Source organism: Ammospiza nelsoni, chromosome 8 (assembly GCF_027579445.1).
Source record: "Ammospiza nelsoni isolate bAmmNel1 chromosome 8, bAmmNel1.pri, whole genome shotgun sequence".
Taxonomy (NCBI): domain Eukaryota; kingdom Metazoa; phylum Chordata; class Aves; order Passeriformes; family Passerellidae; genus Ammospiza; species Ammospiza nelsoni.
In genome coordinates, this window is record NC_080640.1 from 13,797,639 (window position 1) to 13,814,739 (window position 17,101).

At 48.3% G+C, this 17,101-nt stretch overlaps 2 protein-coding genes across 5 annotated transcripts in view; one reads left to right on the plus strand and one right to left on the minus strand.

Moving 5' to 3' along the window:
• Positions 1-12,033, minus strand: part of ARMH3 (armadillo like helical domain containing 3) — a 122,769-nt gene extending 110,736 nt beyond the window's left edge. For 2 of the 3 annotated variants that reach the window (XM_059476934.1, XM_059476931.1), the window contains exons 1-7: positions 11,841-12,033; positions 4,932-5,043; positions 4,408-4,464; positions 4,136-4,282; positions 2,252-2,359; positions 1,328-1,420; positions 382-456 (exon numbers count right to left, since the gene is read on the minus strand). In XM_059476934.1, coding sequence (XP_059332917.1) covers positions 382-456; positions 1,328-1,420; positions 2,252-2,359; positions 4,136-4,282; positions 4,408-4,464; positions 4,932-5,033 — 582 coding nt within the window. In that variant the 5' untranslated portion in view covers positions 5,034-5,043; positions 11,841-12,033. Of the gene's footprint in view, positions 1-381; positions 457-1,327; positions 1,421-2,251; positions 2,360-4,135; positions 4,283-4,407; positions 4,465-4,931; positions 5,044-8,840; positions 8,960-11,840 lie in introns of those variants that run through there. The other variant, XM_059476932.1, reaches the window with a different exon arrangement.
• On the plus strand, positions 11,930-16,079 carry HPS6 (HPS6 biogenesis of lysosomal organelles complex 2 subunit 3). Of its 2 annotated transcripts, none has more exons than XM_059476930.1 (2): positions 11,930-12,010; positions 12,503-16,079. In XM_059476930.1, the coding sequence occupies exon 2, from the start codon at positions 12,504-12,506 to the stop codon at positions 14,949-14,951; it is 2,448 nt and encodes an 815-aa protein (XP_059332913.1). In that variant the 5' UTR covers positions 11,930-12,010; position 12,503; the 3' UTR covers positions 14,952-16,079. The 2 variants fall into 2 exon arrangements, with proteins under 2 accessions (XP_059332913.1, XP_059332912.1); XM_059476929.1 differs by having other exon boundaries at positions 12,002-12,226.
• Positions 16,080-17,101: the final 1,022 nt, after the last annotated feature.

Consider the following 17,101-nt stretch of genomic DNA (forward strand, 5'->3'; position numbering starts at 1 on the left):
GAAAGTGTTCTGCGTTTCTCCAAGGCTCAGTTCCACTGAAAAAAGTGTAATTTATCCAAGAGCAGAAAAAAATATATCCACACTACCTTTTGAAAAACAGTTTCTCCAGTAAAGAAATTCTGTGTGAAATTAGCCCAGAAATCTGTTCAGATTCTAACTGTGCAGAAATGTCTCAAGTGAAAATACTTTAAATAGTCAGTAGTGACTAAAAACAGCAGACTAAAGGGGAGAGAACATTACAAAATATATGTATGACTGAGCTATGAATGGATGCAGCAACAGTACCAGTGAACTACATTGCACTGAAAATGCTGAAAGGCAAACACATTCTGAAAGTTCTCACTATGGAAGAGCCTCCACAGTAGAAGGAAGAACCCTTACCTGTAAAATGGCTTCAAATATGCTGTTAATCATCACATACTCCAGGATGGTGTTCTGGCTAATGTTATCTGTCACCTGAGTACAAACACAAGTTTTAAAAGCTCATCCAAAATCTCCACCAATGCTGTAGCTGCCTCTGGCACACATTGGGAACCGGAGAGTTCTGCTTCCAGATGGACACATTTATCCAGAATCTCACACTTAGCAAGTCAAGGTGTGACTAGCAATAGAGCTAGACATGAAGTAAAAGAAATCTGTCCTGCCTGCCAGCCCTTTCTCTGCCAAGAAGCACCACCCACGGACTAAGAGCTCCCCCACTCCTCCACACGTCGGTATTTTACACAGCTGCATGAATGACAACAGCCATCAGCTGCTGCAGGCTCCACACAGGAGGCAGAGAATGAAAAACAGGGCACGTATGCTGCACTGAGAAGCTTCCCATCGTGAAGAGGGCAATGAAGAGCTCCACCACTCTCACTTATCTCTTATCACAGTCAAAATAGTTCACAGCTGACCATCTCCAAAAGCTGATGAGTGGCAATTTATTACAACGTCCTCATTCTTCACATCCTCACCACTCTGGTTTTCCACACCTTCTGTCTTACCTCAACCCTTCTCCCTTCCTTTCCATTCATCTGAAACTTCTTAAGTATTTTTTCCTTTAAAAAACCCACACCTGTGAATCCAACTGATACTTCCTCCTGCCTCTCCCTTTTAGCCCTAGCTGGCACCTATCTAACAGGATGAAAAGTGTCTGCTAGTCTGCACTGGCATCATGGTTGGAGCCATCATGCACATTCTGGACTGACACTGGCTCTCATTCACCATTTCTTTCTCCTTCTTAAGCTTCACACTGCAGCATTCTGCTCAAGTTTTGAAACAGCTCCATCCCTCAGATGTGGCCCATATAAGCCCTTAAGTTATTATACAGCTGTTAATTACTTACTGTCACCAAGCAGAGAAGTAGCTTCAGACACAAGCTTTTGAGGCTTTCAGAACCTTCTGCACAGAGGAGGGAGTCCAAACTCTCCATCAGATTCTAAAGAACAACAGTCACATTATTTAAAAGTAGTATTTTAAATTATTTGAAATGTTTTTTATATAAAACCTTCTGGAAGATTCAAGCAGCAGAGCACCAATTTAAAGCCATGTTATTCCAGAATCAATAACTGAGCCATTACTACTGCTACCCAGGCCATATTCATACTATTGCTTCTCAACACTATTTGTGTTAACTACAACTTAATGACTACTGGTAGAACATCATTATCCTTTTCCATGAGTTTTCTCCAGATGCAGCAGCACAGCTCCAATTCACAATACATACATAAGTTATGATTAAAAATCTGATAGGCAAACTACACTTAATGTTTTCCCCAAATATACTACAGTTTGTATAGAGAAGAAAAATTGCTACTCTTGTAGAGAGATGAAAGATACAACAAGAATTCAGCTTTATCACTGGTTACTTTGTCATTTCCTAAACTCAACATCTTTACAGTGAAGAGCATCAAGTAGGTTTAAAACAGTACGTGCGCTGATGGAGTGTGAGAACAGAGGGTATGACTCTCAGATAAAGAAAAAGATGTGAGGTTCAATATTAGGTTCAATAACCTGTGACAGCCTTTCCTGGCTTTAACAGCAACTACACAGTGTGGAACTAAAGAAAAAGAACATGCTTTGTTATATTACTAACCAATCCAGGGACCCCAAATGTCTGTGCTACTGACAGATTCAGCTATTTTTAGTAAGTGGCTCAAGTATTTCCCCCAAAAGCTGCTGCCTGGTAGACACACCCATGTACACTCACTGCCCTTGCAACAACACAGCTGCTGTGCAAAACTACTTCTCTGCACTGCCAGGGCCTCACCTTCATACACAGCTCTGCCTTGTCAAAACCCACAAGCATGTTGATGATGTCAAACCCAGAAGTGGATTTGTTCTTCTGATGGACACCCCGGATCAATGCACACAAAGTCTGCAAAGGGAAAAAACAGAAGGTGAGATGTAAGGCAACACCTCCAACTCAACAGCAAAACCCACTGCATGATCCTCTCCTAGCACTGGCAGATACTGAAATTAATACCACCAGCCTGGAGGCCATACATTTTGTCTAACCTCTCCTCCAGCTCTGGCATTTCTAAAAACATATCTTGGATGCTGAAAATTCGTAAAAATTGGAGAAGAATAGATTTGTCCGTATTTTTTTTTTGTTTGAGCACAAATTTCTGTTTGGTTACCACATTGCTATACCAAGTTGGACCAATAAACTGTGTCTTTGTCAACAAGAGGAACCAATCTTCCCACAAAAAACAAAAAAGGTTCCAAGTCTATTAGGCAGCTTAATTACTGCTTCATTCCAAGTTCTTGAAGATACACAGGTATCAGCACACTATCAGCAGACTCTCTGGAAAATTTATAGGCAGCAAATTACTCATTTGTCCGAAGAGACAAAGATGTCTGGGGTGACTTTTGTCATCAAGCACATCTCAGGCCCATGAAGAGGGGAATGATCAGGAATACAACCACTGCAGTTTCAGATTCCAGCTTAAATTCACCAGTGAGAGGTAATTAGTTTCACATGTAAAGCTGGAGACAAAACAGACCTGATGGAATTAGCAGACCTCTAGAACCACACAAAAGCAAAAAGGTAAGGTAGACATTCTTTTCTTGGTTACTGTCAGAAACAGATACTGGGCTAAACAAACCTTTGGTCACCATGCTGATTCTCAAAAAAAAGGATTGCTTAAGTAAGTTTTGGCTTCAGGATCACTTTCCACATTAACATAGTCTGGTTAAGGGAACACTCTCCCAGTTTGAGCTCAGGATGTGTTACCTGGTTCCTATTTACATGCACACAGCAGGATTCTTGTGACCTGCCCTACATTATTCCAAGAGTATGGACATAAGTTTAAGAATTTGGGGTTGGTCTAAGCTGTCTATGTAGCTATAACTGTTATTTTAGTAGCACCCTTTCAAAGTAATTCTAAAAATAACAATAAAACAATGCAAGATTGTACAGAGATGTAATATTCTGTTTTAAACCATTTTTTCCCAGATCACTGCTGGTCCAAAGTCTCCTACAGATGACTTCTTCAGACCTGAATTTCCTATCCTGCACTCCTAAAACTGAAATGCATTCTGCATACTCCTAAAACAAATACATTCACCAAACTGTGAGAATCAGCTTGTGAACTATTAACATCAAATATCAAAACTGAGGAGGGGAGTCTCCCACACAAGATATGGAGCAGCAGAGCTTTGGTAAGGAACAACCTGCACAAAAATGGCTATGAGTTCTGAGTGATAATTCTTCACAGCTTCCAATTAGGAAGTGTCCAGCTGAGGCAATTTCCTGCGTAAATTTCACACTAACTTCTCCAGAGCTTTATTTCTTTTTTGACCCAAATGGAAATTGAAAAGGCAGATGAAATAAGGTAGAAGAGGTGAAAGTAAAACACAACTACAGAGCCTAAGTACTTTTGAGACCCCAAACCAACAGCCTGCAATGTGAACAAGCTCCTTTGATTCTTCACTGCCATCCACTTCATCCTCCATCACCAGATCCTCATGAATTCTGAAAGCATCTATTGCTGTGCCAAGAACAGAGACTAGGAATGTTTGGAACCTCCACAGACAACAAGTAACAGCTGCCATGTAGACATCACTTCCCAGTAACAAGAAACAAGCACAAGGTGTTTGATACCAGCATCTGAAGTAGAAAGACAGTGTTCCCTGTCCCCCAGCGTGGTACCTGTAATGCATTCACCACTCTGATTGGGTGCTCCTCACCCAGGGCCTGGATGCAGTGCTGAAACAAGCAGTTGATGTTGTCTTTTATCTTCATTAATTCTTCCCCATCCAGAGCCTCCAGCTTGCCTTCTAGATACTCCAGGTTGACCTGTCAGGTTAAGAAGCAGTTCAGGCACATTATACCATCACCAACACCTTAGAAACAGAAGTCCTTGCACTGACTGACTGCCACTTTGTAGGCAGAACAGCAACAGGATGTTCAAGGCCTGTTACCTTCATGAGAAATAGCTCCTCCCAAAACCTAGGGTTGCATTTACTGGGGTCCTCTGTCTGTAAGGAAAAGGAACAAGCATGAGGGCAAAGAAATCATTCAGGCAGAACTTAAAGAAAGTCTTTATCATAGGTAGCTCAGAGTCAGCATCATCTGCCAGATGACCAAGAGATCTCAAAGTGCAGAATTCTGGTTACAGAGATTCCCAGAAAAAAAGAAGGACCAAGAGAAGCAGCTCTCAATTGGGATGCCTCTGATTATTTTCTGAATTGTTATTTGAAAAATGCTGGGAAAGCCATGACTTCCCATAGATGGTAGGTTCTGGTAGGCAACAGGACACAGAGACATTTTGGAAGAGAGCAGAATACAGAGTTCTGCATGACAGCAGGAGAGCCTGTAGCATGTGCCTACACTGTGCAGGCCTTACCTTAAGGAAAGAAATCCACTGGAAAAAAACCCTCAGGACAAACTAAACCAAGAAAATGTAACACAACCCTTTAGAAAAAAGAGATGCTCAGCTGCTTACTGTGAAAATTTCATCATACATCAACACCACTTTCTCTTTCAAAGGCTTCTTGGAGGCTGAAGATTTCCGGAGCAGCCCACCTTTCTTCTCTGTTTGGGCCATGCTGTATACCCTGAAGGGAAGAACAGACAAAAAAGCTCAGAAAACTTGAACTTTTCTTCAAGGCATATCTGGCCTGCCTCAACCATCAAAGATTTTTTTTTTCACTGCACTGAAATACTAACAGTCTCTCACAAGCTCTAAGTAGGAGCATTTATAACTATACCAGATAAGAAATCAGATCAAAGGACCTATCTAGCTCTACATCCCATTTCAAAGACATGCAGAAGTCCACACACAGGCAGAATCAGAATAAGCTCCTTATGGATAAATTTTAATTCTTCTCTATTAGAAACTGATTCATTATCCAGACCAATGCAGTTTACATTTAGAAAAGTATGTATTTTTTAATCTCACTGGAGGAATTGTGATACTTGATAACAAATAGGTACCCAGTCTTTTTTTATGCTGGTCAAGCCTCAAAAGCATCTGGTGACATGAAGCTCCTGAAACTATTTGAAAGTCTCCTCTTTTCTGATTAATTTGCTGCCTATAAAGCACTTCAAATTCTGCTTTTTGTACTCTGAAGTGGCATCCAACATAAGGAAAGTCTCCCTCTGCACCTTTAGCATCCTTATCTGGGCCAGCTGCTCTGCAAATTAAGCTAGACAGGAAGCCCAACCCCAAAAGCATCCCATGTTCACGGTTCAGTTTTGAGAGGAGGATGCAAGACAGAGGACAAGCTTTACAGGGATTTTTTTAAACTAAATTAATTTAATTATCCATTTGACAGCAAAAGTTTTTCTAAAACCACAAAGTTTTACTATCATTAATTGGTGTCTTACTGATTATACTATTAAAAAAAAAAGGAGTATCCTTATTACAGAATAAGCCATTACACAAAGTAATGTGGTCCTAAGCCTTCTGTGAGAGACAACCCACTCGAGGGGCTGAGTCAGAACACACAACTTGCCACATATTCTCAACCTCATGTGTGATGCTACCAAGCGCAGCACTACTCTGACCTTGCAAATACACATTTATCTGCAGTCACAGATTTTCCTGGCAAGCATCACAGCTTTAGCACTGTTCTAACCTCCTCCATCACTGCAGCATGTCACAAGTACTCAGCAGAAAGAGAATGCCATCCCTCCTCATGCCCCTGAGCTCCCAGACTTTCTCCCATACCTCCAAGGTAATTACACACATGGCAACAGCATCCCACACACAGAGGCTTGACTGAAGTCACGCTCCAGGAAAGCACGGGCAGGCTCCTGTGGTAGTTGCACTCAGCCATGACGAGCCGTGGACAGAGAGGTAAGTTCACTGCTCCAGTCAGGGCCCCAGAGCTCTCTGAGCTGGCAGCTGTGGAGGCAGCTTTGGATGTAGCCTCAATCTCAGACTGCCTGAACCCCCTGCCACAGGATTAGATCTGTCTTTCCCTCAAAGACCAAGTTCTACCAACTACTGAATACCAGTTCCATTTCTCCCTTACATTCTTTCCACTGCAGACAATTTTTAGCTGACTTACAACTCTGTTCTCAACTAGGACTCTCAGGCTTCCAGACACAGTTATTCAAACATCCATCCCTTTAGCCACAAATCTTGGTTCTAAGGGGCAGAAAAACATTCTCAGGCCTGGAAAAAGAATTCTGCTGCAAAAGACCCTGCCCCAGGTGCAAAGGGAAGGAGCTTTGCCGGGATGGGAAAGGACAGAGAGCAGCAGATCTCACACCTGAAAAGCTAACATTTACATAAGGAGAGAGGTGTTGTCTTCCCACTGGAAAGGAACCAGCTGGCTGGTTATGGGCTGGGGTGAGAATGGAAAGAGCTCTAAGACACCCTGACAGAAGAAAGCTTAGCAACAATTACACCATAACCTTCTGTAAAAACCAAAATTATTCCCATAGCCTAGTAAGTCTATGTATCAAAGTAAGATAGAAGAAGGTTTCCAACTAACAATTAAAAAATAAAACATTATTCAATCATCTTGATAGCTTCTCTTTTAAAGACTTTGCATTATTTTTAAACTGTCGAGGGAAATAAGACATTATTCTAATTAGAAGCATAACTGGAAACACTGAGAAATCTATTAAAAACCAAATCAAGAGCGATGTCACTTTTAGCCTAGGAATACAAATCTTGGATAAGATTGCACAAAACAATTTTCCTACTAGAACTGTAAGTTTCTGAACCTAAAACAGCTGTCAGCCCCAGCACACAAACACATCCATCAGTGTGCTTCTAATTGAATTAGAGCTAACGAATCCCAGTGTCAAAACTAATAAACTAACTCTCAGTGCTTCTGGGTCAGCGTTCTCACATCAAATGTGTACGTGAATGGGAGGGGATCAATAAGCTCTGCTTAGTCCCTGGATTTCAGAGCTGTATTTTAACCCTTCTCCTACATTTCCAGAAAGACAGAAAAATTGAAATACATCAAGATACAAAGGGTGAGCACCAGAAGGATCACATGATCATGTGAAAATTCTAGTCTCTGTCAAAATGGGTCTTAGGATTCACATTCTCTCAATCAAAGCTGCACAGAGCACATACAAAGACAACTGCTAGAGGCTAGGATTAAATAATGTTCTTGTTTATAATTTGCTATTCTACAAATGAGCATATGGAGGAGCAAGGAGAGAAACATAAACCATGCCTCTCATGCCAACGCTTTATTAGGCCGTGTTTGTTTCGTGACCTATGATGATCAGGTCATATAAATGGTTTTTTCTTTTCACTTTATGCAATTACATTTTCTAGATGTCATAAAGACAAACAGAAAACTGCATCTTGCTAATGGAGACCTTCTACTCAGCTGCAGAAAACAACAGTTAAATGCACAAAACATTTATAAATAAGTTGCAGAGGTGTCAAATTATCGTGATGCCTTGACAGCTTATGAAAACAACAACACTGATGATAATTAACAATTTTCCTTTAAACACCACATTTAAAAGACATCAGTGCATTTTCCACATTTTACGTTCAAATGGATAATTTATTCTGTCAATAGGTCATTCCCATTAACACATGCTGCTAAGTGAATCCTGCTGTATTCAGTGACTGCACAGGAGAACTGCCCCTCAGGGCCACGAGAAGCACACGCATGGGGATTTTTAGAAAAACAAACACTTTGCTGTGCAGCAGAAAATCCAAGATGCTTCATCTGGAACTAAAAGAAAACTTGACAGAGCATGAGTCTTGGCAGCTCAAAGGCAGCAAGATAAAAGACACAAGTTCAGGCAGACTCTTGCTTTATCTCTCATCAACCCCAGGATCAGCTGATCCAGTCAGGAAGAGATGAGCACATCCAACCATGCACCTCCTTTCTGTTTCACTCCAAAACTCGTAACAGAGATTCCAACCAAACATATGACATTCCAATGAACACAGCTCTGTTAGCTTTTTGTTAGAGTAGCCACAGGGAAAATGAACCTGGTATTTTGAGTCTGAGATTTACTCAGACTTGTGCACACTGAGAACTGCTGCACTATGCTTCATATTGTCACTCAGCTCCTGCACAGACTTATTAGTATTCCATAGACTGCCTTTTAACAGCAAAAATACTGTCAAGAGAATAACACGAATGCACATCTACACCATAATGACATCAGGATACAAAACTTGTAACTTGTGTAATCTTGCATGCAGCCCATCAAGCACAGCACTTTGCATTCAATTGCTTTGGCTAACAAACCTGAAAGTTTCCAAGATTATAAATGCACATACACAACCCCCAAATACAACCAAACATGAGTAAGTGTATTTTTTCCAGTGTGGACCCCTTACAAAATATACTGCAACACTTCTCGGCTAGACAAAAAGAATTACAGATGATGCAACATTGTATTTTCACATAAGACTTACTTGGCAAACCATTTATTCACTACCTGGAAGAGGCTGTACAAATGAAGTGATTAGTTTGTTAATGTCAAAGCAGTGAACCTCAATCAATTTCATAAGGACTCTGAATAAGAACTTAGATACTTCTGCTTCTAGAATCCAAGGTCCCTTGACTTGCCAGAGCTACTGAGATTGGACTCACCTGTTCAAACATTTCAAAGGCAGTAATTGCCTCCTCTCTCCCTGAGTGTATGCACCTGGGACTCAGTGTGATCGTGCTTTGCTTTCAAGGTGCTCTGCAGGTACATCACTCAGAATTAAAGGAAAGTTGTTCAAAAACTGCCTCCATCATGCAAGAGGTGGGGAAAAACCCCTGTCTAAAAGTTAACTCACAGCTTCTAAAGCAATGTGCTACAAGCCAAGCACTCATACCTCAGTGAAGTACCAGGAAAAACTTGCACTTCATCCATGTGATGAATGTGCAGAGTGAATACTGGACCTGAACAACAGGCAGTTACAACACAGGTCCCAGAGCCCACCCATCGCTGGAAGCAACAGACAACCTGCACCCAGCACAAGAATTTATGAATCCCAAGGCACAGGGAGTGCATGGACCCAGTTCCAGCTCCTCTGTTAAAACCCCAGGACCACCCATCAGCAGCCCACTATTGAAAACAAACAGAGCAAGAACACATAGAGCTTTTTTCAAAGCTTTAGAAACCATCATGGCCAAATTTCTGCCATCAGCCTTTGTGCAGCTTATTCCCCACAAACTCTTGCATTGGCAGTTACAGATTGTGCAAGTACATCCACACTGCTTTTATATTCCATCCATTGTTTACAACTTCATTTGTATATTGGCCATTGGAATAAAAACTGCTCAAACTGTGCTTTCCTCTACAACTGTAAGGTGCTCAACCCACCAACAAGGGAAGCAGTAACACAGCATGCCAGCTTTGGAGCCATGCTGCAGAATTTCCAGGTGCCTTCAGGCAGTACACAATGAGAAACATATTCTGAAGGCGTGCTGATGACAAAAAAACCCATAGAGATCCTATTTTTTCTGCAGTACAAAGCAACAACCCCCAGCACAGCCACAGTGTATATATATACATATTTTACTAGAAATTCCTTCTATCCCACTCAGAGCAGTGTATGTGCTTCTACATAGTACAATCTAGTTTTATTATTTATGACCTATTTTTTACCTCTCAAAAAATTAGAAAATTACCTTCCTAATGCGAATACAGCCACATGCTACCTCTCCCATTGCACCTGCTTTAGCAATGACATAAAAGAGTAACATTTGAGCTACAATTTTAACACTTCATGCATAACTGCATTAATTTCTATATGTCCAGTTAAAATAACACCCAATCCATCAACTTCACACTACCAATTAGCTATGCTTTCTCCTGTCAAGTCCATCCAGACAAGCATTGCATGTTTCCACCAGCATCTGTTCACACCATTTTCATACAAGGTAATTTTTTTCATTTCACCACACTTTTTCTCTGTATTCCTGGCTACCATGACCAGCTCTCTCAGGTCAGAAAATTACTTTGGGTTTTCACTTTTCAAGCCCTTTAGAATCCATCCCACATAGTTTATCATGAAATATTCTGCACTGCCTTTACACTCCCACCTAAAAGCTCATGTCACCTGCAGACTTTTTCAAGTGCCTTCCTTCTGAAGAAAAACACTCTCCCTGTAACCTTCCCCTGCCCTTTTCCCATGGCTTCAGCTGGTGGTGTGGATCCAAGGCCCATGCTGAACACAGTGCAGCTGCATGACCTCAGCTCTGACTTCTGAGGTAGCTGCTATGTTCTAAGAAGCTGCATAGTAAAGTCATGCCAAGATAAGAAAAGTGGAGTTGCAGAGTGGGCAGCATTTTTGAGATACAGACCATCAGCAACACAAGTACTCAGGAGTTAAAATGCAAACATGAAAAGGTGTAAGTTCAAAAAAAAAAAAAAAATAGGGAGCCAGAATACAGCAACTCAACAACTCTGAGCAGCAGAGGCTGACCCTTCCCCTCCTAAGGGATGTCTGCATGGCTGCCTGGTGTGTTAGCTGGGGGAGGGAGCAGATGAATGCTTAGGCCAGCAGCCCATTAAAGCCTCACTGTTCCTTTTGTGCATGCTAGCCAATAACTGTTTAACTTTTTTACACTGTATGTACCCTGCCCACAGTATCTCTTTGCACAGAGCCAAAGTGCTATAAATGACACTGTGGATCAACCTATTATCACTGGAAAGCCAAACTGTTGTCCTTTCCTCCCCTTGAAATTCCTCTTGTACATTTTTGTCACATTTCCTACTAGAGCTCAAACAGCTGGTGAACTGCAGCCACCACGTATGGCAGTGACTCAAATCATCTCGTTGCTTTGCATATTCCACCCACCCGCTCCCCCTAACTGGCTCTCACCATACATTCGGGTTACAGTCTCTGCTGATGAACAAACTTTGCTACAGTGACATACGCAACAGGGTTTGACCGAGGCCGCAGCTTGCTCCTGCAGCAAGCTCCCACTGCTTTGCCCCTGCTGCTGTTCCCCTTTGCTTTGCCCGCACAAGTGTTGGGAGAAGGGCGAGGTAAACCACACAACTGGAATGATCAGCGAACGTTCGTTCTTTCCCCAGGAGTTATCTCGAACCCCAAGCACCGGCAGGCAGCCGGGGTCGGTGCGGCCCACGAGCACCGAAGGGCTGGGCTGCGGCAGGCCCCGAGGCCTCCTCGGGGCGGCACCCGGGCACGCACCGGGGCACCGCGCCGTTACCGGCGGGCCATGAGAAGCGCCTCCCGCTGCACGGGCTGCGTGCGGGCGCTCCCGCAGCTAACCGGGGTGGACAGCGAGCGGCCCTGGAACGGAGCGCCGGTACCCGGCGAGGCCCCTCGCGGCGGGGAGCGCACCCGCCCCGCGGAGCCCCCGGCGCGGCGGAGCCCCCGGTGCCGGAGGGGCAGCGGGCGGCGCCCGGCCCCGCGGGCGGGGTCCCGCGTCCCCCCCGCCGCTCCCGCACTCACCTGCGGGCAGCCGCTCCCCGCACACCGCGCAGGCGCCGCGCGTGCGCCCGCCGGTTCCCCGCGCGGCCGCGGCTCCCGCAGGCGGGGCGGGCGGGGAGGCTCCTCCCCGGGCCGGCCGGAGCTCGGCTCGCCCCGCGGGCACTGACACACGCACGTACACACGCACGCCGGTAAGAAATGGCCCCGCCGTCTGCGGGGACCCGCGGGTCGCCCTCGGGACGCGGCCCCGCAGCCCGCTCCGCACCGGCGGCGGAAGTAGGAGCGGGCCGGCCCGCGGCGGCGCGGAGCGGCTCCGCCCGGAAACCCGCGGCCCCGTGACTGCGCAGCGCTGAGCGGAGCTGCCGCTGGCCCGGCCCGGGCCCGGCCGTCAGTCGCCGCCGCGGCAGGTGGGTCCCGGCGGGAGGGGGACCCGGCGTGTGCCCGAGGCAGCCCGGAGTTCTCCCGGGCGGCGCTGGGTGTGCGGCGAGCTCCGGGCGCGGCCGGTCTCTGGGAGTCGCTGCCGCTGAACCGGCTCACCGCGGGGGGAAGATGCCCGTGGGGGCCTCCTAGAGAGCCGAGGGAGCCGGGTGCCGGGAGCAGGGTGTGGCGGGGCGCCGGGAGGGGCTGAGTGCTGGCTGTGGCTCCGTGCCCCAGCTCGCCCTGCTGCACGCTGTCGCTGACAGGATGAAGCTGCGGCAGGTCTCCGACTTGAGTGACTTCAGCCGAGGCCACTGGCTGCGGGAGTTGCTGTGCCGCGGAGAAGAGCCCAGCCACGTCCAGTCCAGCCCCGACGGGCAGCATGTCCTGCTTCTGCAGAAGAGCCGGCCGCCCGCCCTGCCGCGGGTGGTGGCCTTCCAGCGCCACAGCATCGCTGGAGCCGACCTGGAGAGGAGCTGGCAGCCGCCCCAGCCAGCCCCTGTGGGACTGCTCTTCCTGCAGAGCCCTGTGGTACCGGACTCGTGGGTGTTGGCCGTGGTGTGGGAACACGGCCGGACCGAGGTGTGGCACTTCGTGGTGGCCGTGGGCTGGCAGCTGCTGCAGACGCTGGAGCTGTGCCAGGGTGCCCGGGCACGAGTGGTGTCCGTGTGCAGCCAGGGAGCCAGCCTGGTGTGGTGTGAGGAGAGGCCGCCACTGGGCGCTCACTCGGACGTGAGCAAGTGTGCCTTCAGGTTCTGTGTCTGTGCCCGTGCTCTGGAGCTGGGGGAGCAGGGCGTGCGGCTGGGCACTGCGAGGATAGTCCTGCACAACAGCCCCGAGTACCAGGTCCTGGCCTCTCCCCAGCATGTCTTCCTAGTGCCTGCTGCTGCCGGCCTCGCCACCACTTCCAAATTCCTCCTCATCTGGCATCCAGAGAAAGCAGAGTTCACCATCACAGCCCCCTCTGCAGGCTTCATCCACAGCAAGGTGCTGCGCTCCAGCAGCGAGTCAGACTTCAAGAAGCTCCTGCTGGGTTCTGTGGGCCTTCTCTCAGGTTTTGCGCCTCTGGACATTCACACCTCCACTGTGTCCAACACTGGGGGTCTGCTGCTGGTGAGCACAAAGGGTTCTGTGAGTGTCGTGGAGCCAGATGGGACACAGAGGCATATCTTTGACCTGGAGGGCAGCCCCCTGGCCCACAGGAGTCCTGTCCAGCTGAAGACTTTTGGCAGCATCCTGGCCTGTGTGCTGGCTGGAGTACTGTACCTTGTCGACCAGAACAGTGGAAGGCTTGTAGAAAAGGAAGTCCTGAGCATGAAAGAGGTGCATTTCCTGGAGTGCCAGGGAGAGGAGGATAGTATCCAGCTCCTCAGTCAGAGTGGCATCTACAGCTTTAGCTTTTCCAAACCTGAAGACAACAGCAGGCCTGAGCCATGCCTGGTGGAGATGGTGTTTGAGGAGGCCTGCAGATATTATCAGAGGAGGAGCCTCAGCAGCTCCAAGCTGACGGTGGAGAAGTTAAAGAAGGGTGGTACGTTCCAGGCTCCTGTAGTCCTTGCTGCCATCCTGCAGCACAGCCTCCAACAGAAGCAGAAGCCAGCCCGAAGCCTACAAGACTCTTACGCCAAGCTGTTGAGCACAGTGAGCCTGGAGCTGCAGAGCTACATGAGCCTGGAGCTCCTCAAGACTTGCGTGGTGTGCGCCCCAGAGAGTGAGGTGGAAAGCTACTGCAAGGAGCTGGTGGAGCAGGAGGTCAGCCGCATTCTGCAGTCTGACATGGACAAAGACAACTTGGCCTATCTGAACTCTGTCTTTGCCTCCTTCCCCAAGGCTGCCTGGAAGGCCACAAGGAGCTGCTTGCAGCTGCAGCAGAATGGAGATGGCCTCTTGGTAGCCAGGGCCACCCCAGAGGTATGGAAGAAGGTCCTGTGTCAGCCGCAGCTGGAGGAGGTGGGTCAGAATGGGATGGTCCCGTTCTTTGAGCTCATTTGTGCCTCCTTCCTGAGGTTCAAACCCAAGTGGCTGCCCAGCTTTGTGGAGCTGACCCAGCAGTACGTTAGCAGCTCTTGGTCATACGGCAGCAAGGAGGGCCCAGAGGGCCGGGTGCCACTGTACAAGAGAGCACTGGGAGTGCTGGCCCGAAAGAACAAACAGGGCGAGGCAGATGAGGAGATGGAGCTGGAACTGCTGCTCTGCAGCAAGAGGCCTAAGGCTGTGCTGCAAGCTCTGCACCTTCTCATCCATCTGAAGCGGTGGCAGCGGGTGGTGGAGGTGGCAGAGAAGTTCTCCAAACTCAGCCCCTTGCTCAACAAGGAGATATTCATCACACTGCTGGCTGAGTTTGCCCAGCACCGGGAGCTGGACCCTTACGTGGACAGGCTGTGGCCGCTGTGCCCTGCTGAGCTCACCGCCTCAGACATCCTCACCACGGTCCTGCAGCACCTCCCTCATTCCCAGGAGGAGCCAGTGCCCTTCTCCAGCGAGGGGAACCAGCTGACTGTGGGCTTGCTTAAGCCACTGCTGCAAAGGGTTGTGCAGCGTCCCAGTGTCCAGGACGAGATGTACTCTGATGCCCTGCAGAGCAGCACCTTCCCCCCTCCCACCCCACCCCGAGAGCACAAAATCCCCTCCAAAGCAGCGGCTGATGATGTTCCTCAGCCATCTATGGCAAGGACTTCCTCACCCTCAGCACTGCTACAAGATGACAGTGTGTGAAGGGGGGAAGGACAATGTCATCCCAAGCCCTGGGTGCACAAGGAAGGGAAATCCTACCTGTGTTGGCAGTACAGAAGCCTGCTCCTTTCCGAAGCATCCCTGCAGCATCTCGAAGAGCCTGTTGGTGGCTGAGGTTGGGGGATCTCTGAGGCAGGGCAGGCTTTCTGGTTATTCCTAGCAAGTGCAATTGTGTGTGTGCCAGTGGAGGAGCAAATGCCAGGTGCATTTGCAGATGAAAATGCTGGCTGCACTACAAAACTACAGAACTGCTCCCTGCCCAAAGCACTTTGTTTTCAGTTTGTTTGGCTCCTTTCTAGCTCCACTTCTACTTTCCTGATGCTCTGGTACTGGTGGTGGAGTGGTAGGCAGTACACAGTCTTTCCCCCCCATTGAACCCCTCAGTGAACTGGGTGGTACCTCCAAACTCTGCCTGTGAGAAACAGGGCATGTTTCCTGCAGCTGGGTCACTGAGTGCTGCTGCTTTGGGCTCAGTCAGATGCTAAAGGCCAGTGTGGCACAGCTCCATGGCACTGGGGATCCCAGCACACACGCTGGCAGTTGCAGCACTCCACACATTGTCTGGCCACAGCTCCTCTGGGATCAGTCCTGTAGCTGTGACTGATTGCAGCTACTTAGCTGAAAAGAGCAGCCTAATTCCCTTATCTCTCTGTCTCAGACAGTACCCAAACTCTCTGCTGAGCTGAGAAGCTTGCAGCAGGCTATGAGAGCTTGGGGCTGGCCCTGCCTTTCCCTTTCCTTTGTGGAAGCTTAGATTATGCTGCAGGACACCCGAGCCCTCTGTTCCCATCTCCTCTACCTTTGCCCTTTGCATACAAAGGGGCTTTGTCAGGGTTGTCTGGCTCATATTGTGCCTCTGTTTGCAAAATCGATGTAACTTGAGAGCAGTTTGTGCAGGAAGATCCAGGTTCCAGCCTCTCTCAGGTGCCTGGTCCCTTCCACCCAGAGGGAGACCCTCACTGTGGCTTTGCCCCTGCATTCTGGGCTCTGATGTAAAGGAGCTGTCTGGTGCCTTGTTGGGCTGCGGGAGATTCACCTGCATTAATCCTCTTGAGAGTGGTCTTAAGCGTGGAAGACAGACTCCTTTTAAAAATAAAGGTTCCTAAAGCACTGCTGAGGTGGTGGTGGATGTTATGAGGGTACACACCCTCAGGAGGAGGGCAGTCTTGTTTTGCCTCTGGTGAAAAGTGGCCAGGCTCATCTCCCTGGTGCTGCCCAGCATGGCTAACAACTGGTAGAGCTGGGCTCAAACAGCTTGCCCAGACAGCTCATTCCATCTGTGGTACTCAGCTGCTCACCACTGTGAAGCCACGGAGACAGAGTCTGCACAGGCAGGCTGCAGCTCTGTGCCACAGGGAAGGGCCATCAGGCCATGCACAGCTGTGGCTGGGCCCAACAGAGTTGAGGAAGGGAGGATTTTTTTCTCAAGCGCTGCAAATTCTCTATTTTTTAGGAAAACGAGCAACAGAGAGTACCTGGCTGGCCCAGCAAAATCCTGCAGTGTCAGAGCTGCCGTTGGAGAGATTATTGTTTGTGAAACCACTGTAAAGATGTGGCAGGGTCTGCCCCAGAGAAAGGCTTGGCTGTGGAAAGTCCCCATGGTGGAAAAAGGCCTGGCAAAGAGGAAGAGAAACTGCTGCAATGGTTCCCTAGAGACTGGCTGGTTATTGATGAGACCTTCCTTGGAGGGGTCCTTGTGCTGTGGCCATGGGGCACCGTGAGTTTCCCTCTCACTCTGGCAGCTGCCACACGTGAGCGGAGGGAGTGGGGCCTGAAAGGAGAGCTGGTGGCATCCACTGTGGGCATTCTGTAACAAGCTGTCCTTGCCTCCTCTCCAGGCAGCTGGTGGCCTTGCCTGACTCTGGTCTCAGCCCCCTCCCAGGGCTGTTTGGGAGGAGGATGATGGATGGAACCCAGCACCTCTTAGAGCCATGGCTCCAGAGATTGGAACACTGCCCTGGAGCTGCACTGAATGGGGAGCTGCTGAGAGCAAGCCCCACACCTTAGCAAAGGCTGTGCAGTCATTTGGGGGGATATCTTCATTGCCAGGGCTGGGTTTGGGTGCAGGTAGCCACAGTGACGCAGTAAATGAGGCTGAAGCTCCCTGCCTTCCAGCACTGGCTCTGCAGAAA